The sequence below is a fragment of the Artemia franciscana genome, chromosome 2 (genome assembly GCF_032884065.1).
Source record: "Artemia franciscana chromosome 2, ASM3288406v1, whole genome shotgun sequence".
NCBI lineage: Eukaryota > Metazoa > Arthropoda > Branchiopoda > Anostraca > Artemiidae > Artemia > Artemia franciscana.
In genome coordinates, this window is record NC_088864.1 from 65518123 (window position 1) to 65545041 (window position 26919).

A 26919-nucleotide genomic window follows, 5' to 3' on the forward strand; every position below is an offset into this window, starting at 1 on the left:
ATTACCAGTGAAAATTCTCAGTGTCGTTTTTAGCTTTTATTTTTGGACCAATTATCTTTTAGTTAATTACTTGAAAGAATCAGAGATGATATTTTAGATAGGGAAGTATAAATATGTAATCTATTTAAAGTCGCGAAACAGATAAGCAGAGTCTTTTGGTCAATAATGGATAACTAATCACAGACTGAAAAGTCTAAGTTTCAAGAATTAAATGTGCATCTCATTAGTCTAATCTAAAGTTTTGTCTTGTTCGAATGAAATGGTGTATTGTGTATATGATCTCTGGGGAAATAGGATTTGATTTTTATATCTGGTTTACTCGCAAAGTTTTAATTCCAGGTAGTTGATTCTAATTATGTAATACAAATAAATTCTCGTGCCACATAAATGCGTACGTCTTTAGCGCCAATCATTTATTCCATACATGATTCGGTAATTTAGACTACGTTCAATTTTCAAGCTTAATATTTATGACTGAACAATCAGATTCAACATTTTAGGTATTATTTTTAATTAAATATATTGAAAACAATTTTCCAAGGATAATGCTAGTAAATGGTACTTTGGAAAAAATTATTGTTGATATCAGCGAACAACATAATTCTTACTTTATTCTTGTCAGCATAACCCCATTAAGCGTTCGTTTCTAGAAAACCATTTTCTTTCTCTTTTTTGTATCGCTAACTCGAGTGTTTTTTGATTGGACTTTGAATAGTGTTTTAGTCCCTTTCCTTTTTTGGCTATTTTTCTAATTTGCACCCTTTTTTGATTTTTGGTTTAAAATTTTCCAGTTTAACTCTGGAATGGCATCTTCCGAAAAAAATAAACAAAAAAACACAGAGTCTAGAAAATGCCTCCTGGAAATACCAAAAGTGTTTTGTCTCTGACCAGTTGGAAACTTGAAGCTGTAAGTGCTCGGACCAAGAGGAATTTAATTCCCCTAAAATTGTTCCTCGACACAGCCCTCCCCTCACAAAAACTGCAGCCCAAAGGGCAAAACAACTTTTTGTCGGGCTCAAAACTCATGTTCCCGAGTTCTTGGGTCAAGAAGATCCAAATGTCTTTTTTTTTTCAAGTTAGTACTAAAGGAAAAAAACAAAATTTATTTAGGAAAAAAAAAATTGAAAGTGTAGAAGGCAATCCTTATGTTCAGCTTGGCTTCAAGCGAGGAAATGGGTAGGCTTATGGCTTAACCGTTATTGCTAGTATCTTAGTCGATGTAGTATCTTCTAAAAAAAAGCCTCGCTCTGGCTGAGTATGACAGTAGATGCATACAGCCAATTTATTAAAAGGAAGGTAGGTCTTACACCTTGCATAGTGTGTATGAGACAAGGATTCAATTATTGTTACCACAAGCCATGTCTGAGCTTTTGACTGACTTGGTTTAAAAACAAGGTGAGTCCAGAATCATTGCAAAAGAGAGCTAGGCCTTGATCCTTGGTTCAAAATAACATATGTCATTACGTAGTGCAGCAATTGGCCAAGTACAATCCATGAAATTTCGTCACTGGTCGTCCAAGTCCTGACTCAATACAACAACAAGCTAAGTCCAAGTTACCGACTGACTAGATGGACATAAGTACAATGGGCTTATTGCACCTTTTTTTTTTTTTAAATTGCCCCTTTCAACATATCTCTAATTGTGAAATTTTTATTTGTGAAGTGGTAACGAGGCAAAAAATGTTCATTATATATTTGATGTGTATGATTAGAGAATAAAAGAGACCCAGGAACCCTTCTCACACCCCCACACTGTATACTTCTTAGAAGAAAGGCAGGGATGTTGCACTCTAAATACATTCTAAGACCACACTGGCTATACACGACATATGAAAAAGAAAAAAAAGAATAATAAAATCAAACAGCCAAGAAAAACAAGGGTATTGTCAGCCAGTTGACACGAAATAAAATCACAAAAGCAGATATTTCGACAAGGACCTCCACCAAGCGGGTCTTCAGCGCTAAAAAAAAAAAAAAAAAAAAAAAAAAAAAAAAAAAAAAAAAAAAAACTCAAGTAAGTTCGAACAGAGCAGAAGAAACACTGAATGAAACAACCAAAGAAAACATTTTTAGTCTTCTATTTATTTTGGCTTATATTTTCTTTGATAAATAACCATGCATCCATTAATCTTAACACATTAATTGTAAAAAGAAGTTAAACATAAGGAAAATCATATATTTTAGGTTGAGTTTGTTCATTCATGATAATTTAGGTTCCCTTTAATTTTTGCTTTGCTATTCAATTCAGTTTATGTTTTTTTTGGGTTTCACCTGTAGTAATTTCTATTCGTTTAAGTTTGACTTATTGTCTGACTTTCTTTCTGTGTTTTTAGGTTGTAACGTCGCTCTTTACTTGTCTTTCTTAGAGTTAATTTGAATTCAAAACTAAATTTTACCGGTCAGCATTTTACCTTATATCCTTAAGTATTTAATAAATAAATACTTCGAGTAATAATTGAGATGAGTCCAGACTAATTGTAAAAATGAGCCAAGTCCTCAATCGGTTCAAACATGAGCTAAGTATTTTACTCGACACAACAGTTAGCTAAGTCCATGTTGATGAATTTTAGTGATTCAAATTAAGTCCTGAACCAGCCAAAACACGAATCACAAGTGGACTGATTTGATGCAAAAACAAAGATGAGTCCAAGTTATGGATTGACTGTGCGAAAAAAAAGCTACGTCTTGAGTTCTTTCAATAAAAAAAAAATATCTGGTATTAAATCTTCTTGTGAGTGGAATGTATGATTGGGAGGATAAAGATGACCCTTAAAATTTTTTTATCTTATGCATAAATTACTTTCCAAGATTGTAGATTCTAAAATCACATTTGTTTCGGGCTTGAGAATAAAGTAAAATGGGGCTTAGTAGTTGAGTAAAAATTCTGTTTTGCCCCGACACTTGAGCAAACGAATCTTTTTTTGGCACCAAAACATCTAGAAAAATTCGTTTAACAACATATCCAAAATTTGCCAAAATCGGGGTTGTCAACGCTACTCATGTTAATTTTTGCTCATTATGAGTTTGACTCAGTTTTCTATTGTAATTTATGTTTATTTGGTTTTCATTTATTTATTGGTGACGATTTGTGGTAATTTTACGCTGGGAAGGCTAATTTGCACTATTTCTGCTCGTTTTTGGTTTAATGGAGCTCTTTACTTTTCTTTGAAAAACTTGTTTGTGGAGAAAGTTTTTGAATTAATTTTGGTTCGTTTTCTATTGACATTGTCTTTTTCACGGGAAAAATATAATATTCTGTATCTTTTCGGGTTTTTTCTATAAGAATCCATAGTTTGGCTTGCTATTTGTATTTTGGAAAAAAAATTCAACAATTTCGTATCCTGACACAAATAGTGGTGTTTAATTTAGCTTTATACCTCCTCGGGTTGACCTGACAAATAAAACTTAATACCCTTCCCAAAAAGTTATATCTATGCTCTTTGACTACCTGGATATCCTTACACTTTTTTTAATCTATTCAAATTATAAGAGCACACCTAGTAATAGAAGTAGCCCTGAAGGTTTCAACTTAATACCCCAGTTGTTCTCGAGATGTTGCTGAGATGTCTTATTGTCAGCCACACACACAATGCCTTTTGATTTTAGTTTCAAAGTAACATTTAGTTTTAAAGCATAATGGGTGCATTGCATAACCATGGGGTTTGATATACCCAACATCCCTAGAGACATAATTGATGGACCGTTCTACTATGCTGAACAAAATGGCTGTCTGAAAGTTTCAACTTAACACCAACAACTGTTCTCTAAGATTTGCTGATACATCCTCTTGAAAACCTGTATGGGCATAATGTTTTCCGATTTAGTTCAAATAGATTCAATATTCCCCAAATTTTTCGTCTTAACGCCCTTAGCCTTAGCAGAAGTAGTAGTAGTACCAGTAGTAATAGTAGTAGCAGTAGAATTAATAGTAGTAACCTTAGCTTTAGTGGCATCACTAGCAGTTGAAGTAGTAATAATAGAAACAAAAGGAAGAGTATGAGTAAAAGCAGTAGCAATAGGATGCAAATATTTTCTTTGGATTAGTTCAATATCCCCCGCAACAAGCCCTGTAAAAGTTTCACGCACCAAACTGTTCCTAAGATATTGTTGATACGCCCTTTTAACAACCTGCATACAGACAGCTTGCTTTGATTCATTTCACTTTCCCCCTCAGAATTCTCTGAAAATTTCACCCTCAGACCCTTAGCAATAGTTGTAATAGTAGTCACAGTAGTAGTATTAGTATTACTGGTAGTAATATTAATAGTAATAGCACTAATACTAGTCGCAAAAGTAGTATTAACACATTGCCTTTTCTTCGGTTGAACATCCCTCTCATCAGATCCTGGAAGTTTCAACTTGATATAATTAGCTAAGACATTGTCGATACGTTCTTTTGATAACCTGTATATTCATATATTTTTTGAAACTTTCATATTAATGCTCTTGGCCTTACAAGTAGTTGTTATAGAAATAGCAGTGGAACGAAGTCAGGACAAGACGTTGGGTTTGCCCACTTCTCTCCGATATTGTCAAGCAGAGGAGACTGAGATAGTTTGGCCACACAATGCGCAGACCGGATGACCATATAAGCAAAAGATTCCAAAAATGACTATCACTACCGGCATGGAAGAAGAGAACAAGAGGCCGAAAGAAGACGGTACTCGTGATAATGAAGCTCGATCTGGAGCCAATCAGAGGGTTCAGAAAATACGGCAGTCGTTGGGATCGCTCGTGGCTGGGGATCATAGAGTCTGCCACCCTCGAGTGAAATTCTAGAAGGAGATATGTCTTCGTCTGCTGGAAACCACGGTAAGCCTAAATGCGGCTTGAACGTACAACAAGTAAGTAAGTATTAAATGTTGCAGTGGTAGTTGTATTAGAAGTGACGGGCATATATTGCCTTTTGGTTATTTAAAATCCCCTTTAAGCATTCTTAGAAAATTCCAACTTAATATCCAAATCCATTCTTGATATATGCTCTTTTGAGAATTTGCATGCACATTATATCTTTTGATTTAATCCAAATTACCCTCAGTATTATAAAAGCGGGGGTATGGTAGTAGTAGGAGTAGTGGTAACATTAGTAGCGGTGGTAGTCGTAGTAGTAGTAGTAGCGTGCAAATAATGCCTTTTTGGTCAATTGATCATTTCCTGTAAGTTTCAAATCAATATACTCAGTCATTCCTGAGTTACAGCCTTTTGACAACCCTTATACACATAACGTGTTTTGTTTTAGTTCAACACTCCCCCCACACTCTCAGTAAGGCTCACCTGAACACCCTTCGTCTTTTTGGAAAGTAAAGGTCTAACATGCATACCTTTTATGCATCGGCACTGTTTCTGTTATCTGTTTCTGTTTCTGTTTTTTCTTGCCTGTTTCTGCCTGTTTCTGTTTCTGTTTTTACAAAAAACAGAACAGAAACAGGCTACCTGTTTCTGTTTCTGTTCTGTTTTTTTTTTCATCTGTTTTTTTCCGTTTCTGTTTTTTTTTTATCTGTTTTCTGTTTTTTTTTTCTGTTTTTTTTTTTTTTCAAATGCCGCGCTATCTAGCGGGCATGATACCGAAACGCATGATACCTACCCGTACCTACCGTACCGAAACGCACATCTAGCGGGCATGATACCATGATACCGTTGATTTTTGAATTTAAACAAAAAGGGAATAGTTGTGGGAAAAGTCAAAGTCATGGCCAATTGTAGAAAAAAGCTAAGACAGATTGTCCAATTAAGTGGGCAACCCAGTCAAGGTTAATTTTACCCCTTTGATTGCCGTTGTGACTGTCTCCCATTTATGCTACACCTCTCCGTGCATGCATGTCCCTTGACAATGCCAAAATAGAGTCAACCCGTTGACTACGGGTTGACTACTTGAAAATTTTCCTCTCATGCATGTCACTCCACAATGCTCAACTAGAGTCAACCTCTCATGCTAATTCACGGCGGGGTAAATCTGAGCGAAAGAGAGAGATAGAGAAAGAGAGAGAAGCTTGAACGCTATACAGTGGACATGGGCTAGATGGGAACCCCATATGACAATGTCTCTACTGTTGGTATATGTGTAGCGGATGGCTATTACTGCTTGAGCAACGGTCTAACCATTGACGGCTTTAAGGATTCGTGCTTTAAGCAGCAAACATGGGCTCAATGAAATCCCATATAAAAGAGGAATATAGCGTTGGTATTTACTTAGAGCAATGGGTTACCGCTAGAACAGCGGTCCAACAAGCCACGGCTTGAAGGCATCCGTACTTTAAGCGGTGAACCTAGACACCTTGGTATGTGTGTAGCGGAGGGTTATTACCACTTGAGCAATGGTCTAACCATAGAGCGTTGGTATTTGCTTAGAGCAATGGGTTACCGCTATAGCGACGGTTTAAATAGCCTCTAACTTAAGCGGTGGACATAAGCTAGATGGGATGACTCTGTGTCTGTCTGGTATATATTAGCAAGCAGCGGTCTAAGTAGCCTCGGCTTGAAAGCATCCGTGCTTTAAGCGGTGAATATAGTGATGTATATGCTTTGAGCAATGGTTTACTGCTAAAGCAACGGTCTAAGAGCAACTAGGGTAAATTGTCAATTATAAATGACATTTAAGCTTGAAAGGAATATAGCGTTGGTATCACCCGATTGGACACATTTTATGACAAATTTCGCCCCCCCCCTAAAAATACGCTAGTGTGTTGAATTACACGAAGTTGCTCATCTTTTGTATGTGACTACAAGGATTTAACAAGAAGATGTTTTCTTTCCTATTAGAAATAGAAGAAGTAAGGAAAAAACAGGAAAAACAGCTGTTAAAACAGCTGTTTTTTTAAAAACAGCTGTTTTCTGTTTTTTCGAAAAACAGAATAGATTACAGAAACAGGTCACCTGTTTTTGTTTGACCTGTTTCTGTTTCTGTTCTGTTTTTTTTTTCTAACTGTTTTTTTCTGTTTCTGTTTTTCTCAAAAACAGAAAGAGTGCCGATGCTTAATACCTTTCTCAATAACATATACTATATGTACACGATGAACAAATTGTCTAACTTACAGCCCTTGCCCTGAAGGATGGGGGAGGGGGAGGGGTGGTTGAGATCCCTGAAGGCATAATTACTTGATCTTTCAGCAGTGCTGAAGTGGAAAAATGTCTCAGAATCGTGATTGAATTTATGTTTTGAAAAATGATGGGCGTGGGGGAGGGAGGGGGCTGGTTCCCTCACATTGCTTCGGACACTTGAAAAAGGCACTATAAATTACGATTTTCAGTAAAATGAGCCCCATTCGAACCTTATAGACCTTATATTCTTCCAAGGCACAACTTACAACCCTTGTCCCAGAGCTCTGGCGGGTTGTGTCAACCCTGGAGGCATTGCTATATATTCTTTGGACCTTTTTTTCCAAAATGTTTATCTCACAATTTTGATCATGAGTATTTTGGGAAAAGAAGGCATCGGATGGGGAAAGGGGGGTTAGTTGTCCTCTATCACTTTTGACTCTTAAAAGGGAACTAGAACGTTCAATTTCCAATTAAATGAGCCTCCTCTAAATTCTTTAAGATAACTCCTTCCATGAAAATTTTCTATGCCCCGGGGCCTAACTTGCAACCCATGCCCCGAAATTCAGAGGGGTTGTTGCATCCCTAAAGGCTTTGTTATGTGATCTTTAGACTATTTTGAACAAAAAGTTAACACAAAATTTGTATCGGATGTATTTGGGGAAAACACGACGTGAGGGAGGGGGGGGGTTGTTGCTCTTTGATCACTTTCGACTCTTAAAAAGGCATTAGAACTCTGGTTTCCAATCCAATGACCCCCTTTTGAAAGTTATACGACCTCTCCTTCCATAAAAGCCTTGTATGTTAATAACAGGCAACTACTATATATATTATAGCCCTTGCCCCGAGGGCTGTGTGTGGGGGGAATAGTCAAAAACACAATTACTGGACTTTTCAAAAATTACTGAACAAAATGGCCAGATCAAAATTTGGATTGGATGTGTTCGGGGAAAAGATTGGCGTGAGGGGGAGGGGGGCTGGTTGCCTTCGAATCACTTTCAACTATCTAAAAGGGCAATAGAACATTAAATTTCCAATGGAATTTTTCACTTTTGAAGTTTCTACTAAAACTCCTTATATGCGTAGTGCCTTGGTCTGAAAAGAAATGCATTGTGCCCATATTGTTCTTTAATAAGGCCTATTGCGCTGCCTATGATCAAAAAGGTTTAAGGAGAGTTAGTCCCCCTTCCACATCATTTTGTCGTCTGATGAAAATTTTGAGATAGCTACTTTTGTCAGCATGGTTGAAAGGGCCAATAACTATGTCTTTGGAGAGTCTATGACCCCCCTCCCCCCAAGCTCATGGGGAAAGGCCTGCAAGTTATGAAATTTACTCAGTCTTTACATATAGTAGCTTTTTTATTACGAAGTATACAGATATTTTTAGGATATATTTTATAGGTCGAAAATTTATTGTTGGGAGGGGGATTTTCTGGGGGGTGAGTTTTCCAGGAGACATTTTCCAGGGGAGAGCGAATTTCCTAGAATTTATATACAAAATTCCTTTTTGTTTATCTTACTTTCTCTTTGTTGACTTATTTTTACATGTGGATATGTTTTGGGGAAACTGTGTGGGAATTTTTTTTTAACGGGGTTGGAATTCTGTTAGAAATTTTTCTTTGGGGTAGGGAGGGGCTTAAACGTGGTAATTCTCCACGAAAGAATTAATTCCAGGAGAAATTCTCGGTGGATAATTTTTCTGCCGAGAAAATTTCCATAGGGGGTGGGTGGAGGCTTTACGGAAAAAACTTTCCAATTAGGGGGATTCCTGGCCTGACTTGAAAATAATCTAAAATGAAATATAAGGCCAATCTTTTCCAATGAAATTATGCTAAGGAGAATTTTCAGATGGAATCAGTAGTATCCCCTCTCTGCTTCTAGGCAGAGCTCTGTACCTTCGTACCCCGATCCGGACACTTTTCTTAGAAACTTCTTCCAGACGCAGGTGTTATTATTTTCTAAGAAATGCAGTTGTTAATTACGTAACAGGGAACTTTTCTAAACGATTCATTTGTTGATTCCTTAAAAACCAAAGGGTGTAGGGATTAATCTTTAGGATCCTGCCAAATCAGGATTTCTTCAGTTGCCACGTAATAGGGTTTTGTTGTTACATAATAGAGTGTTTTTTCTTTGATTACTTAAAAACCTACGAGGGCTAGGGGAAATCTTCAGGGTCCACTTGTGGGGGACCTTTAAGACGCCGGGCCCTAGTGAGCAATTCCACAGGCCCCTAGCAACTTTTTTCATTGGGGGTCCCTAACAATCATTTCAACTGGGTCCTTAGCGACCAATTCCAACGGGGGTCCCGTTGAGCAATTCCACCGGGCTCCTAGCAACCTTTTTCATCGGGGGGTCTCTAGCCACCATTTCAACCGGGGACCCTAGCAACCAATTCCAAAGGGGTCTCTAGCATCCAATTCTATCGAGACCCTAGCAAACATTTCCACCGGGGGAGCTTACCAGGAAAACATACCTAACCTAGCAACCTTTTCAATTAGGGGCCGTATCAGTCAATTCAAACAGGGGTTGGGGCCTAGCATCCAATTTCAAAGGGGCCCCTAGCAGTAAATTCCAACGGGGGGATAGAAGTCAATTCCAGCGGGGCCATAGCAATCAATTCCAACGAATCTCTAGCAAGCCTTTTCATCGGTACCCTACCATAAATTTTACTGTCAAGACGTCTTTCAAGACATTTTGAGAAATTTCGAGACGCTTCTTAAGAAATTAGCTTCGAAACGTTTTTTCGAGACATTTCAAGATGTATTTAAGACATTTTCCTTCAAGGCGTTTTTCAATATTTCTTTGAATATTATATAATAGGGAATGTTTATTATGTTAAAGATGACGCATTCTAACATGTCTTGTTTCGGCAGGGCCCGTGGGGAGCCCACACTTGTAACTGTTGAGGAAACGCACGTGGGTGTTACGTAATGATGATGGACACGTTGGTTGTTACATAATGCTTTAAGAAATGTTTTTCCTTCAGTGCGTTTTTCTTTTTTTTTCTCAGGGAACCTGTATAATTTAAAGTTTTTTGTCTACCTTAAGATTCAAAAGGGATTTCACCTCATTCAATTGGAGCACTAGACGTCCGGACTATGAAAGCCTTTCTAATATTACTATTCGGATAATATTGCCTAAGTTAGAACCTATTGCACGCAAGGAGAATCCCCTGTCCCCTATACTAGAATGATTAAATGGATTGTGTGTTTTCCTAAGTCTGCAAGAATTGATATGCTGGGGAGAAAATTGATTTCTAGAAATTCGTTACATTTTATATGTACCTGCCTGTTAAGTGACGCTTTAGAGGGTATTATTATATAGGATTGGGGTTGGATCTTAGCACATTTTTAGTATTAGTCTTTTAAACTATTGTATCTTAAATGTGTTATCAGAGATGAAATAAAAGCGTCACAAACGTTATAGAATCACGAAATCACAGATAAAGCCCTCACAACTCAACAAACAGAAAAACAAAACGAGAAAAATGGATAAAATTATAAGCAAAAAATATGAATTAAAAAAACGTGGGAGCCTTAGCAACCAATTCCAGGGAGAAGGTTGTTATTAAAGCTAAATTTAAGCCATATTAAGAGATTTTTCTGAGAGGTTTTAATGAAAATGCCACGTTTCTTTGAGCCAAGACTATGCCTATTCAGGTCACCGTGACAATATGTGGCTAGCACACCCTAGCAAGCAATTCCAGGGAAGTAGGATTGCCTTTAGAGATAAATTTAAGAGAGGATAAATTTAAAATTAATTTGAGATATTTCTGAGAGGCCTTAATGAAAATACACCGTTTCGATTGCTCTATTAGACGTACCTGCAAGAAAAAAGAGATAATTTTTGCAGTCAGTTATATCTGAGAGGATTTAATGAATATACTGCGTTTCTTTGAGCCAAGACTATGCATATTCCTATCAACGTGACAATATATGGCTGGCTCACTCTAGCAATTAACTCCAGGGAAGGTTGTTTTTGGAGGCAAAATTAAGGTATATTAAGAGGTATTTGTAGAAGTATTAATGAAAATGCATCGTTTCTGTCACACTATTAGACGTACCTACAAGAAAAAAGAGACAAATTTTGCATTCGGTTATTTCTAATAGGTTTTAATGAAAATACAAAGTTTCTTTGAGCCAAAACTGTGCATATTCACTTTTCTATGTGGCTGGCCCACTTTAGCAAGAAATTCCAGAATGGGTTGTTATTAGAGGTAAATATAAGCCGTTTTAAGATACATTTGTGAGAGGTATTAATGAAAATGCCTCGTTTCTTTGACTGGGTGTTAGATTTCAGCCCCATGCGACGGAAAAATACTTGTAACAAGAACCACCTTAACTTTAAGCTGTAGAACAGGTTAGTCCAAGCAATTCACGTCAGCATGGCCACTATGGATGGCACGTGGCGCCCGCTGGCACCTTTAATTATTCCATTTTTCAGACATTTTCATGATAAAAATAGGCTTTAAATCCATTGATTTGCCTTTTAGAAATTCACCTCCAACGTCATACCCGCCATTGCAATTTACTCCATCGTGGCAAACTAAGGGTGGCACACGACAACCTCTGGCACTCCTGATCATTCCTAAGACAATTTTTTAAGTATTGTCTTGATGAAAATACGCTTTAAATCCATTGGATCACGTTTTCGCAAGACTCCCTCAACCTGATACATCATATCAATTCATGCCACTGTGCCCCACTATGTATGGCACAAGGCATTCTCTGGTACCCCTGTTCATTCTTTAGGCAGTTTCCAGGTGTTTTCTTTTTTGCACCCTCCGACACCACCACATCATTCCTACGACATTATCTAGATATTTTATTGTTAAAAATCATGTTTTAAATCCACTGGTTCATATTTTCATAGGCCAACCCTCCGTAATGCATCATGTCAATTCACAACACCGCGTCACACTATTACTGGCCATCTGGCACCCCTAATTATTCCTAAGCCATTTTCCAGATATTTTTGTCACAATATGCCACACTATGACTACCTCTGGTGCACATTATCATACCTAAGGATTTTTCAACCTTTTCCCCACAAAAATACTTTATAAAAAACGATTGATTTTAATTCAACAGCAAAAACTTGTCATTTCTTTGTTAAATTGCAATGTCCCACGGCAATTCTCAGTCTGTAGTACTCAATGGATAGCATATGCCACCCTTTGGTGAACATTGTCGTACATACAGCATTTTCATACGTTTTGCTACAAAAATAACCGTTTACACGAGAAACAATTGTTTAAACTTAAAGTAAAATTCCTAATAACGCTTCTTCTGATGATTCCTATTAATTGACGCCAGTATTGCACACCATGGCTGGCATATGGCATCCTCTGGCATGCACTATTACACCTAAAATATTTTCAGACATTCTCCTACAAAAATAACCGTTTACACTAGAAGTAATCATTTAAACCTAATGAATAATTCCCAATAGCGTTTCTTCTGAAAAATCCTAGCAATGGACGCCAGCGTGGCACACAATGGGTGACATATGACATATCCTCTGGCGTGCATTATCACACCTAAATCATATATATATATATATATATATATATATATATATATATATATATATATATATATATATATATATATATATATATATATATATATATATATATATATATATATTTATATTGATTTTTTCTTCATGAAAATAAACCTACACTTGCTGTAGGTTGATTTTCTTCGTGATACTTGTTGTATATGAATCTTATAATTCAAGAAATCTGTTGTATTTTTTAGTTCTTCTTCATGAAACTTGTTGTGTATAGATTTTTCCTTTATGAAACATGTTGCATTTTGATTTTTTTTTTACTTTGAAACTTGTTGTATGTTGATTTTGTATTTTTCCTGAAATTTATTGTATATTGGTTTCCTCTTTATGAAAACTATCGTACGTTAATTTTTTCTTAGTGAAACTCTTCGCATGTTGATTTTCTTATTCTTAGTGAAGCTCGTTGTATGTTGATTTTCCTGCTCGTGTATGTTGATTTTTTTTGTGAAACGTAATGTATTGTGATTTTTTTGACATGAAACATTTTGCATGTTTGTTTTGCTTGTGAAATTTGTTGCACGCTGAGTTTTTGCTCGTTATTCATAATGTATGCTGTTATTTCCTTCCTGAAATGTAATCTATCTTGAATTTTTCTCCGTGAAACTTTTGGCGTACTTATTTTTTTCGTGAAACCTGTTGCATGTTGAATATTTGGTTTGTGAGATTTGTTGCACGTGGATTACTTCTTTAAGAAACTTAATGTATGTCGACTTATGTTTCCAAAAAACTTGTTACATTTTAATTTTCTCTCCATGAAACTTATTGCATGTTGATTTTTCATTTGGCGAAACTTGTACGTTGATTTTTCTCCTCGTGAAGCCAGTTTTATTCTCGGAACTTATTGTGTGCTGAAATTTTGTTTGTGAAATTTTCTAGTTGTTTACTTTTTTTCTTCACGAAGCTTGTTGTATGTTAATGTATTTCTTTGTGAAGCATGTAGCATAGGATTTTTTTTGTAAAACTTTGTTATATTTTGAATCACCTTCGTGAAATTTGTTGTATATTGATTTGTTTTCTTCACTTAACTTCTTATGTTTTTATTTGTCATTATGAAACTTATTGTATCTGAATTTTTTCTTCGTCAAGCTTGTTTTTTTTCTATTATTTCATCTTCATCAATAGTGTTCTAAGTTGGTTTTTTCTTCATGAAACTTGATGCATATTGTTTTTTTTCTTTGTAAAATTTGTTTTACGTTAGTTTTTTTCTCTTCGTGAAACTGGCTTTATGTTGATCTTTCTTGCTCGTGAAACTTGTTACGTGTTGATCATTTCTTCTTAAAATTTGTTGCATGTTGATTTTTCTCCTCGAGAATCTTGTACACTGATTTTTTTACTCTTGAAACCAATTTTGTTCATGGAACTTGTCGCATGCTGATTTTGTTTGTGAAACTTAATTTATCTTGATATTTTTCTTCGAGAAACTTGTTGCATGATGAATTTCTGTTCATAAAACTTGATGCTTGTGGATTATCTCTTCAAGAAGCTTAATATATCTTGATTTATATCTTCGATAAACTGGTTATATTTTTATTTCTTGTTCATGAAACTTATTGCATATTGATTTTTATCTTCGTGAAACTTATACTTCTTTTTCTTAAATGCTACAAGCTAGGTTAATCAAACCGACTTAACCTACACACGGAAGGTTAGGTTAGGTTAGATGGTGCGCAATCTAACCTGATAATAAAAAACAACATGTTCAACATGCAACGTGTTTCACGAAGAGACAATAAATATACAAGTTTCAAGGAGAAAAATCAAGATACAATACGTTACAAGAGGAAAAAAACATGGCACATTATGCTTCAAGAGCAAAAACTTGACGAAAAGACGCAAATTTCGCGAGCAAAAAAAATGCAACATGTTTCACGAAGAACAAAAATCAACATACAACAAGTTTCATGAACAAAAAATCAACATACAACCATACGAAGAAAAACAAAATTAACATACCATATGTCATGCCACTAGTTTCATAGTCAAAAATCGACCTGAAACAAGTTTCATGAAGAAGTAACAATGTACAAGTTTCATTAAGAAGAACTAAAAATACAATAGTTTTTCCAAATAATAAGATTAACATACAACAAGTTTCAGGGAGAAAATCAACCTACAACTAGGTTCATGAAGATAAAATCAGCATACATCATGTTTCACGAACAGTAAATCAGGATGCAACAAGTTTCACGAAAAAAACAACATATAACATGTTTCACGAAGAAAAATATCAAAATAAATTAAGTTTCACGAAAGAAAAAATCAACGTATAGTAAGCTCCACAAAGAAAAACTAAAAGTTCAAAAGTTTTGCGAGGAAAACATTAGCATGCAACAGGTTTCACAAAAAAATAATCAACATCGAACGAGTTTCGTAAACAAAAATCAACATACAACTAGTTTGACTAAGAGAAAAAATTCACGGACAACATGTTTCACGAAGAAAAAAAACAACATGCAACAAGTTTTACGAGGAAAAAATCAATGTTAAACAACTTTCATGAAGATAAAATAAAAATACAAGTTTCGTGAAGATATCATTAACATACAGAAAGTTTCAAGACGAAAAAATCGACATTCAATCGAGAAAATCGTGAAACAGTATGTTTCACGAACAAAGAATCAACAGCCAACAACTTACACAACCAAAAAATAACATGCATCATTTTTCGCTAAAAAAAAACAAAATCAAAATACACTAAGTTTAACAAAGAAGAAAATAAAAAAAAATCACGTTTAAAAAAATCGAGAAAATATCTGAAAATGCATTAGGTGTGATAATGCATGTCAGAGGGTGCCACATGCTAGCCATTGAGCAACACAGACTGGGAACTGCCGCGGAACATTGAAATCTAACAAAGAAATGGCAAGTTTTCGCCGTTGAAAACCCTTAGGCGTGATAAAGTGCGCCAGAGGGTGTCATAGTGTGACCACAATGACGTGAATTGACTTGGTATATCACGGTGAGGATGGCTAGCAAAAACATGAACCAATGGGTCTAAAGCATGATTTTTAATAAGAAAATATCTTGAAAATGTCTTAGGATTATGACGGGTTCAAGAGACTATCAGAGAGCCAGTAATAGGTGTCACAGTGGCGTGAATTGACACGATGTATAGTGGAGGGTCGGCCTGCAAAAACATGAACCAATGGATATAAAACGCGATTTTTAACAAGAAAATATCTGGAAAATACATTTGGAGGAGTCTCGGAGGAATGTTGAGGTGGTTTCAGAGGGTACTAGAGGTCCGGCCATAGTGTGGCATGGCGGTGTAAATTGCCATGGTGCGTCTCGTTTATGATGACTTGCTAAAACACGAAAAAAAAGATTTTACTAATGATTTTTAACAAGAAAATACCCGGAAAATGCCTTTGGAATGATCAAGGGTATAAAAGGGCGTTGTGTGTCATCCATAGTGTGGCAGACTGGCATGAACTGACATGATGTATACGTTGAAGACGGCCTGCAAAATCACGATCCAATGGATTTAAAGCATATTTTTATGAATAAAATGCCTGAAAAAAGTTTTAGGAATGATCAAGGGTGCCAAGGGGCGTTTTTTGCCGTTTATAGTTTGCCACGGTGGCGTGAATTGCATTGGGGGGGGGGTATCATGTTGGGGATGGATTGCTAAAACACAAATTAATGAATTTAAAGCCTATTATATCATTAAAAAATTCGAAATAAAGCCTTTGAAATCAGAGGCTATCACGTGCCATCGATAATTTGCCACGGAGACGTGAATTGCTTGAATTAAAAGGATTTGTCGGTGGTGGGGGGCTGATATCTAACGCCCAGTCAAAGAAACGAGGCAATTCATTAAGAAATCTCAGAAATATCTTTTAATATGGCTTAAAATTACCTCTTATAATACCCTCCCTCTGGAATTGCTTGCTAGAATGAGCCAGCCACATATTGTCACGGTGGCGTGAATGGGCATAATCTTGGCTGAAAGAAACGTTATATTTTCATTAAAACCTCTCAAAAAATAACCGAATACAAAAATGTATCTCTTTTGTCTTGCAGGTGCGTCTAACAAAGCAATAGAAACGATGCTTTTTCATTTAGACCTCTCAGAAATACCTCGTAATATGGCTTAAATGTATCTCTAATAACAACCCTCCCCACTGGAATTGCTTGCTAGGGTAGGTCCACGTATTGTCCCGGTTGCATGAATATGCCTAGTATTGGCTGAAAGAAGCTTGGTATTTTCATCAAAAACTCTCAGAAATATCTCTTAATATGATTCAGATTCATTTATTCAAAAATTCATATTCATAAAAATTTTCAACTTGCCCAAATGGAGAGACAAGCTCGACTACTGGGCAAGACATATAAACAAAATTTAACAATCCTCATTGATACAGAACAAACAAAAAATGAACCACTATTTCACCAATAAAAAAAAACAAAAAAAATATGTTTAATGAGGGTATTTCAGGTGGAGTAAGTGGAGTAAGGCCAAAATAAAATATAAAATAAAAAATCTTTACCAACCGTTCTTGCAAGCAGATTCCATTATATAACTTTTTAATCGTCTCTTGAAAGATTCTTTTGGTAACTCAACAAATTTATTTAATGAATATTTGTTGGCTACTTATGGGATCATATACCGGAGATTGAAACGGGATCTTTCATCTCTCACCAGAGGTTGTTTATACGGGTTAACACATCTAGTTCTGGTCAACCAACTAGATAATAGCAGATGAGATTTCTGTATAAGAGTCATTATGTCTAGAAACAGGTAATGTGTGATTAGAATTATTTTAAATTATTTCATAAGTGTTGACTATAGATTGTATAGTCCTGCTACCCGTTTTGAAAATAAGTTTAATTCAATTGAATTTAATTGAATTGAAACGTCTTGAAAAAATACCTTGAAGAGAAGTGTCTTACAAACATCTTGAAATGTCTTGAAAAAATACCCTGAAGGAAAATGTCTCAAGAAACGTCTCCAAATGTCTTGAAAGACGTTTTGACGGTGATATGGGATGCTAGGGCCCCGGTGGAAAGGCTTGCTAGGGGTTCGTTGGAATTCGTTACTATGGTCCCGCTGGATTTGGCTGCTAGGCCCCTCCCGTTGGAATTGAGTGCTAGGACCCCCCCTTAGAATCGGATTCTGCCCCCCCCCCCACCCATGTGATATGACTGCTAGGGTCCCCGACGGAAAAGGTTGTTAGGGGTTCTGATGGAATTGGATACTAGGGCCCCTTTTGGTATTGGTTTCTAGGAGCTCTGTTGGAATTGGGTGCTAGGGTCCCTGGTTAAAACGGTTGCTAGGGACTCCCCGATGAAAAAGTTTTCTAGGGGCCAGGTCGAATTGCTCACTAGGGCCCGTCGTCTTGAAGTTCCCAACTAGCGGGCCCCGTAGGTTTTTCCTTGGCGCCCGTAGGTTTTTAAGTAATCAAAAGAAAAAACGCTCTCTATTATGTAACAACCAAACCCTATTACGTAACAACCGAAGAAATCCTTATTTGGCAGGACCCTGAAGATTTATCCCTACACCTTTAGGTTTTTACGGAATTAAAAAATGTATCGTTCAGAAAATGTTCCTTATTATGTAACTAAAACCTGCATCTCTTAGAAAATTAATAACACTTGCGTCTGGAAGAAGTTCCTAAGAAAAGAGTTCGGATCGGAATTCGGAGAGACATGGCTTTGCCTAAAAGCAGATAGGTGATACTACCGGAATCGTCCTAAAAAAAAAATCTGGGGTGAATTTGCAGCGAGGATGGAATTGCCCGGGGTATTTTCCCAAAAAGAGGGTGAGGATTTTATGCGTGAAGAGCTTACCATGGAGAATTTTTGTGTGGGGGGTGGAACTTTTCCATAGAGAGGGAGTTTGATTTCTTGGAATTAATTGAAAAAACGATAGGAAAATAAATAAAAAACAAGTATTTTCAACTGAAAGTAGGATGTAACGTTGAAAATTAAACCAAACAGATTTTTTTCGTATATGAAAGGAGTAGCTCCCTCCTCAATACCTCACTGTTTACGCCAAATAGTTTAAGGATGACTATTGAAACACAAGGGTCATTTAGTTAGAATCAGAAAATTTGTTAAAAGTCATGCTCTCTCATATACAGGGGAGTCGTTTCGGGGGGGGGGCAGTTTTCCCCTCCCAATAATTTGGAGACAAAAGTTACTATATAGCCTATGCCCATTGACTATCCGGATATTGACCCCTCTTACCTCCCCGCTCCCAATAAAAATGCTGGAGCTTCGACCCTTTTCATATACAGAACAATATTTTTTCTTTTTAAGTTTAACGTTATTCCATACTTTCGGTGGAATTTTGTTTCTAATTCAGTCAGCATTAAAAGCTCTTTACATATGCATATTGTCAGCCAGCTTTTTTTGATGGATCAGTCATTTGACCATTTCAATATCCGTAAATTGTAGCAATGATAAAGGTTATGATCTGTGGTGCGACCAGAACTTTATGAGACTGAGCTGATTAGATTTTCATTGTTCATGGTAATTTAAATTTCACTGATTCTTCTACCCAACGCTAACCCCCCTCCCAATAGTATAATTTCTATATAAAAACATGAAATACATACTAAACAAAATATTAGTCCATTAGTTACAAAATACTATTTTACTCTTTGACAAGAAAAGGGCTCTAGACAAGATCAGGGTCCTAGTCAACTGATCCCTATGATTTCAATATTAATTAATTACAGGAACAATTTAAGCTGGCAGGGGTGATTCCTGATGAAACACCGAACTTGCGTGAAGAAGCAGATTAGGACCTTTTTATTGCTTGTGTTGGTTTTTGTTCCTCTGATTCTTTTGCTACAGGTGATAGAAACTAACAGTAAGTTATATTACTAACTTTTTAATGCTAGTCTACTAAACTGGCTCATAGCCTGTGGTAAAACATTCTTCTGAGTCTTTTTTTTTTGTATCGAACATGTTAATCTTAAAAATTTAGTCTGTTCTTACGTTTTATTTATTTGAGGTACGGCTGTATTCAGGGGGTTTGAACCCCCCCCCCCCCCCAATGTTTGTCCAACTCGTAAAAACGTAACAAAAATGAACATAAACAAATTTCTGATGCCGTATTAAAGTTTTTATTGTACTCCCCCCAAAAAAAATCTTGGATTCGAACCTGATTGGAGGGTCTTCTCGTCTTTACCCCCATCATACACGTGGTAGTTCAAAAATTTGGCACCTGGACTAGAGTCAACTCCTTTTGGTCTACCCAGAATTTATTGTGGTTATGAACTAGGTTTACTCCCTATTTGCGTTTCGGCCATATTTCAGCTTGAACTTTATTTATTTAGTGATTGAGCTCGCAACAAGTATATCCTTTTCTAGTCCAAAACAATCCTATCCATGCGCACGCTTTGTTATATTTTCATATTGATCATAATATTAATAATTTATTGGTATCCTCTCTATATAACAAGAACAAACTCTGATAGTGTACTTAAATATTTCAGGATTTAAAACAGAACTTTACTAAAATATTACTAACAGTATTTTGCCAATATATCCAGAATGAGGCCTTCTGATACCCCCTCCAAAGGCAAATATACACAAATGGATCAACTCCACTTTTGGAAAGAGACAGAATTACTTCGGAGTGAAGAAGGCCTTTGGAATGTCAAAAGCACAAAAGTAGAGATTACTTTTACACTGTCTGTGCCTATCAAGAATCGATAGAAAAGTTGGTTGAACACTTCGCATGCCAAGTCCTTCACGAGAACCGAATTGCTTATTGCCTTGATCAATAAGCAGTAATGACCAAAAATCTTTTTGCTCTTTCTCAGTGATGGTAGATCTTACACAGTGTGATAGTCCTCACGAACAATTGATTCCCTGTTTCATTTCTTTTTCTGGTCATTTCATTTCTTTTCATTTCATTTCATTTCAAAGCTGTTTCATTTCTTTTTCTGGTCATTTCATTTCTTTTCATTTCATTTCATTTCAAAGCTGTTTCATTTCTTTTTCTGGTCACCTCCAAGTTAGTTCCTTCTTTCTGTATTTCATGCAGATCGGTCCGAATAATTAAGGAGTCATCAAACATCAGTTTTAATTATTCAAGGCGGTCATCAATTCAGAAGGAGGGTGGGGGAAGAGATGGCTTCCAATTTGTGTTTTTAGGTCAGAAGTGTGGCTATCTCTATTTTTTGACTCTTGTTAAGGCTTAGAAAACTGACTGCGCTTATTCGGACCATTCAAAAAACCCGATTCAAAAAATCACTGAATTTTAGCGATTTTATGGTTGATTTAGGGATTTTCGTCTATAATCTAGTGATTTAAGTGCTGATTTAGTGATTTTTTGCTTAGACAATATAAAAAATTTAGACAATATAAACCATTTATGACGGGCTTTTCCTAAGAATACACGTTACTACACCTTCACATAGCGCATCAAAGATATGCATGGGTGATAGAGGCCTGGATTAGGATGGCAGAGAGGGAAAGAGAGAGAAAGAGAGAGAGAGAAAGAGAGAGAGAGAGAGAGAGAGGGGTTCATTATTAAATACAAGACAATGCACAACACAATTCAAATTTGAATCACAATACACTTATTCCCTCTCGAAAGGCTCCATGGCCAGGGATACGAGGGGGATCAATCTTGTCCCGTAGATCAGATCTTCAGGTTGCAGACTCTCTGAAATCGATTCTTTGGCTGGTTTTACCTCTGGTTCCCACTGCTGCGTCAATCCCGACACGATTTTTTTCTGGCAGAACAGACGTGCGACAGAATCGGATGGAGGCTCACACCAACTTCCACTGACACCTTTTCGCATGCCTTCAGCACAAGGTGCTTTTTGCAGTGGTCACCGTGATCCTTGGAATATAATATGGGCTGGCACCTAACAGCCAAAATTCACTTTTCAATCAGCTCCATGACTTTGGTTATAATTTACTTTTTTTAAAATCAGAGCAACGCATGCGATTTGTCGTATGAGTTGAAATTATTCAACACATCCGACATTGCAGCGAAACGGATGGTTTTGCGTTATTTGCTGCACGATTTGTCACATGTCGCGGGATTTTGCGCGAAATCTCAGCCGTGGAAACCATGGGTTACACCATAAATATGTCCCTGAATAGATGCCAATGTGCAGGTAATAGAATTTCTGGCATGGGTTGTCTTCACAAAATGATCCAAAAGTAAATATCGAAATTTAGTGTCAAGAAAATGTGGATTGTCAGAAAATAATAAGGGGAAATGACTTTCCCAAGCGCATATATCAATAAGATCGTCCTCATATGAAAAAGACGAGGTAAATTTTGACACATAGCGCTGGATTAATTTTTAATACCTCGTGAAAGATTTCAGATTTGACCCAAGTTTCCATTCTCGCACACAAAACCAGAACTTTTGTTGATATTTAGCACTCTCAAGTTCAACACCTGTTACCTATTTTTACGTGTCCCATCCCGAATTTTGTCTAGAGGAAAAGAGAAAGAAGAAGAGAATATGATTAAATGAGCTATCTCTGCTCACAAAATCCAAATCGAGAGTGTTCCCGTTTATAGTCGTACATAAAAGATGAAATGGAATCTGGATTTCTGACAACATAGAATCTAATGTGCTTTGATACAGAGATCCCAGAAAGGATTAAAGAACCACTTAGGCTTATGGACATAAATAGGCAGAGAATAAGTGAGTCAAAACTACAAAATTAAGTTATCACTTGTTGGGATGTCACTTGAAACATCAACAAAGGTACCTCGCATCTATGGAAAATCCGAGTCGGAAGTGTAACCCGAATTGTTCACATAAGAAAACGGCTCCGATTTTGGTAACCAAAAGACACCACTAGGAAGGGACGAAAGTAAAATTTCAGTTAACGCTGCAGTTGCATCTTTAAGATTTGCGTCAAAATCGCCGCACATAAATATAATAAAGTAAGTATGACGGCACTAGACCCGTTAAAATCCAAACCAACGATGCTGATCTCCGTTTCGTAGCCCTTCAGCCACGAAGTGCAATGGGGGCTGAAAGATGGTCAACTAGATCTTTTCTACCTGAAAATAAGAAAAAAACACGCAAAAACGGTTGGTAATAATGTTTTCCAATGTTAAATGTATGCTTTTGTGGGGCGAGAGACCCATTTACCGGTGGCTCATACTTCTATTACCTGCGTATTAGGAGTGTTTCCAGTCTCTTATATCTACAATTATGAACACTGATATAAAGAGAGAGGTGGAAGCTCTTGCTGTCGTCTTTTTTGTTCTACATTATTTATTTGAAACATTATCAACACAAGGTTAAATCTGTTATCGAAAAGATGTGTACAAGCTTCTTAATTTACAACCTTAGGTGTACCCTTCATAAGAGTAAGCTTCGTTTTTTAGTCCTTGGAGAAAGAAGAAAGTTTTTAGGGCGGGTAAGAGTAATGGATGGTCCTTATTTATGACCCATGTGTAGAGAAACGTGCGAGGATCTTGTTTCAATTTACGACCCTAACTCCCAAATTAGTGGATTTAAGGAAAGATTTATTTTCACGTAAGGTTGGATCAGATGAGAGATTTGTTTCGGTAAGAGTTCTTATGATTTTGGGACAATTAAAAACATTTAAAATATATTAAATTGGGAATGACAAAAGAAGGATATTTTTTTAGGGATAGGGAGGGGCAATTTATATAAAACAAAGGTTATTCTATGTATGTAAATTGTCTTTACCTATTTTATTTTGTATGCGTTGTTGAACTCTTGTTTAGCTTTTTCTGTTTTGACCCTTTAGCTTTTTGCTACCAATATCACTCTATTTATATACCCATCTATTACACCATTTATGACGGGCTTTACATTTCTGACCATCCCTGTTTCAGATAATAGAGGGAGAACAACAAAAACTTCATTTACAAAGTTGTCATTGAATTCCAGAACTTTTCAGCAGAGGAAAAGAATAGCCAGGATTAGCTTTGTTTTGACTGGGTCAAATAACCCAATCAAACAAAAAGAAAATTTATCTCTATAAACATGGTGGAAGGGGGGGGGGATACAGTCTGATTTCAGCTATCCCAGTTAGGTCAATTACGGATAAAATGATTTTAAAGTATTTTAGTCAGCATTAACAAATAATTACAATCATAATATTTCATTTTGTTAAACTAATACTGATGGTACTCCACTACCCATTTCGGACTACCCACCAGCCTAAAGACACAATTCAGAACGCATAGAAACCATCCTTTGGTAAAAAGTGAGAGGGATCAGGTTAAAGCTGAAATAACGCAAATTCTATCTAAAGACGGGAAAATGAAGGTTAGGTAATTCTTTCAACCTGTATACAATTTCAGTTTTATGGCATAGGTCTTTTTCTTGCAAGTTTTGGGGAAAAGAATTTAAAGTTCTTCTCTGAAAAGCTATATTTTCCGAATACTAAACAGCTGTGTTGCTTTTATAAGCTTTTGGTAGGGAGTGAGGGGGGGGGTGTGAGGTGCAACAGTATGTTTGTCAAATACAGATGAGAGAATAATGAAGACTTTTTTTTTCCAAGACAGTGAATGAGCAAAACCTATTTGCCACTTACAAAAAAAAATCCTTATTATTCTCTCTTCTGTATTTGTATTATGGAAAGACAGTGTGGTCTTCGTCATTATTTAAATATGTTTATCATTGATGCGTTCACCATTGGCATTTACTCATTTAATATATTACCTTTTTGCAGAATACTCGAATGGCACATTACGCATGGAACCAATTGATTGTTTACACTCAAATTGCCAAGGCGCACGTAGAGTCAACAAAAGCAGTCTTGCTATTGCAGTGTCAAGCTCAGCAAGCCACACAGCAAGGCGGAATGCTATCAGGGAAACCTGGGGGAAGATTGCTTTAAAGCACAATATAACTATATTTTTTGTCGTTGGACTCTACAACGATACAGAAATAAAGAATATGCTTCAAGAAGAGACTCGACAGCACAACGACATTGTGGAAGGACAGTTTTATGATGAGTATGAAAATCTTTCACAAAAAACTCAGTTTCTGTTGGAATACTTTTTAAACAAAACTCAGTTTGATTACTTATTAAAAGTTGATGATGATGTGTTCGTTAATATTAAGCACCTAAAGAACCTTTTATCAACATTAAATGATACAAATATCATCTATGGTACATTATTTAAGAAGTTCAAACCCGTTAGAGATATGGAATCCAAATATTTTATCTCTGCTCAACTCTTTCAGGGCGATTATTACCCTGACTTTGCAAGAGGACCCGCTTACCTCTTAACGCATAATTCTATCTCTGATTTACTCAAGGAATCTCGTCATTCTAAACCGTTTCCTCTTGAAGATGTCTATTTCACTGGAATACTTGCAGAGAAACTAAATATTAAACGGTCCGACGTCCCTTATTTCCTTCTAGATAAGGTACCAGCCAGGACGCGTCATCCAATTGATTTTATTGCAATTCACCATGTTGGTCCATCTGCAATGCGATCATTAAGCAGAAGATTCCCTGAAGCATCTCTTTCTTCTGGAAGTCAGTGAAATCTCCGCCATCAAAGTTCAAGCTCATACAATATTGAATTTTAAACTTCGAATTATATAGACTTCAAATTATAGGAATCGTCGTTGTACATGTTTTCTATGTTACAGTTCTTTTTAGCGCCTGGGGTCAACTTTTAAGTCTAATTAGAAGAACAAGAAGATATTCAAAAAGTTGAGTTAGTTTTGAAATCACTACTAAATGACATGAAGAATAATAATAAGAAAGTAGTTAAAACTTGCGGCAAAATTATTCATTTGGGATCAATTCTTAAGTGTATTTTTTTATATAATCTTTATGTTTAATATCTTCTTTTTCTTGTTTAATGGACGGGCAGTTTGATTTTTATCGTTAATTACTATAACTTTGTTTACTAATAAAGCTCAAAATTAAAAAAATTACTTTAGTGTTGACACTTCTTCTTTTTCCACGACAGGCAGTAGTTAATATAGGTTCCATCCCTAAGTCCAAAATGAATTCACTTGTCCTAGTCATTTTTATTTTCTTACACCTAGCCTCCTTTGCCTCATAGCCTCCGTTACTCTACTACAACAAAAATACCCACTCCAACCCAAAAATGTTTTTTTACAGAAAGTTGGAAACAATTTTGCATTCTATATTAACATTATTTTCAACAAGTGACATGACTTCCTCCCTATTGTCCTTTTTGCTTTAAATCTCCTAGTCTTTACAATAAACATTTCACGTCCAGTGTTTTATTTGTTCATTTTGACATTTAATTTTTGTACCTTGTTTATTCATATATATCAACCTACTCTGATATATACTGAAATAAATTATTGTAATATGGTCTTGCTTCTTAATTAGACGTACTGCATTGAAGCTTTTAAATTTTGCTGTTTTTGTTAAATTTTGTTTTGTTTTTAAGTTTTTGAAGCTTGTGGTACAAGGAAATAGAATATTATCTTATCTCAAAAGACGCTTTTTTAATTTCATTCACAATTTTATAGGCTCACTCACACCATTTTGGGGCTTACGACATATCTCTCAAACTTTTAGCCAATGCAAAATCACAGAATCATTAAAGTGTCAACAGCACATAAGCAAAAGCTTTTTACCCCCCCCCCCCTTTAGGGCCCCTAAATTCTCTAAGACTTTTCTTTTCGGTTGTTTAAAATAATAAAGTTTTAGGGCCGTGTCGAAAATCTTTCAGTGTTGCCAAGGTAGACCGTGAAAGAAAAGGGCAAATCTAACGAGTAAAATTATTTCCACTGTTCCCACATTTCCTGTAAAATTCGCCAATTTTTTGGGACTTTTGAAAACTTGTCCCCCTACCAGAAAATGAAATTTACACATTCTACGCGCTTGTGTTGCATACATATTTCTATAGAACTGTTCCCCGCATATACTTTAAAGAACAAAACAAGATTGAAATATTAACAACTAAAAATGGCAAATAAAAAAGTTTCAGAATTAACAGAAATCAAAAAGAACTAAGCAGATAGAGTTAAGTCAAATTCACTAGCAATTTAAAAATCTAAAATTTCCAAATTGTGTAAAAGTATTACCAAAGGAAAAAAAAAAGATAGATCACTGGGTTAAAAAGTTTGCTTTAATTCCATTGTTTTTTTGGTGACGTCACATTTTTCTTACCCGGTCAGATCATTCCCTATGAATATGTTAGAAAGGGAGGCCGAATAATATCGCCTCTTTACCAACTGTTGTATTTGAATCTTGGTACAATATGATTTTTTTGTGAAAAAAAAATGTGAAAAAATATCAAATAATCAAAAATAATTCAAACATTGACTGGTTCTTTTTTACCATTTTTTTTACCAGTGAAAATAGTCAAAGGTTTTGAGTCACAGTTTTCTCAGATTAAAATTCA

The 26919-nt window shown here is 36.0% G+C and overlaps 1 protein-coding gene across 2 annotated transcripts; it reads left to right on the plus strand.

Annotated features, from left to right (window-relative positions):
* On the plus strand, positions 1–25979 carry LOC136043961 (beta-1,3-galactosyltransferase 5-like). 2 transcript variants are annotated; one of them, XM_065729036.1, is made up of 3 exons: positions 1–339; positions 19293–19426; positions 24249–25979. In XM_065729036.1, the coding sequence occupies exons 2-3, from the start codon at positions 19324–19326 to the stop codon at positions 25070–25072; spliced, it is 927 nt and encodes a 308-aa protein (XP_065585108.1). In that variant the 5' UTR covers positions 1–339; positions 19293–19323; the 3' UTR covers positions 25073–25979. The 2 variants fall into 2 exon arrangements, with proteins under 2 accessions (XP_065585108.1, XP_065585109.1); XM_065729037.1 differs by lacking the exon at positions 19293–19426.
* Positions 25980–26919: the final 940 nt, after the last annotated feature.

What these genes read in the sequence shown, in the direction of transcription:
- LOC136043961 (XM_065729036.1), top strand. Translation starts at nt 19,324, where the DNA reads ATGAAACACCGAACTTGCGTGAAGAAGCAGATTAGGACCTTTTTATTG. An exon ending in ACAGGTGATAGAAACTAACA is followed by an intron (nt 19,427 to 24,248) that starts GTAAGTTATATT and finishes ACCTTTTTGCAG; the next exon opens with AATACTCGAATGGCACATTA.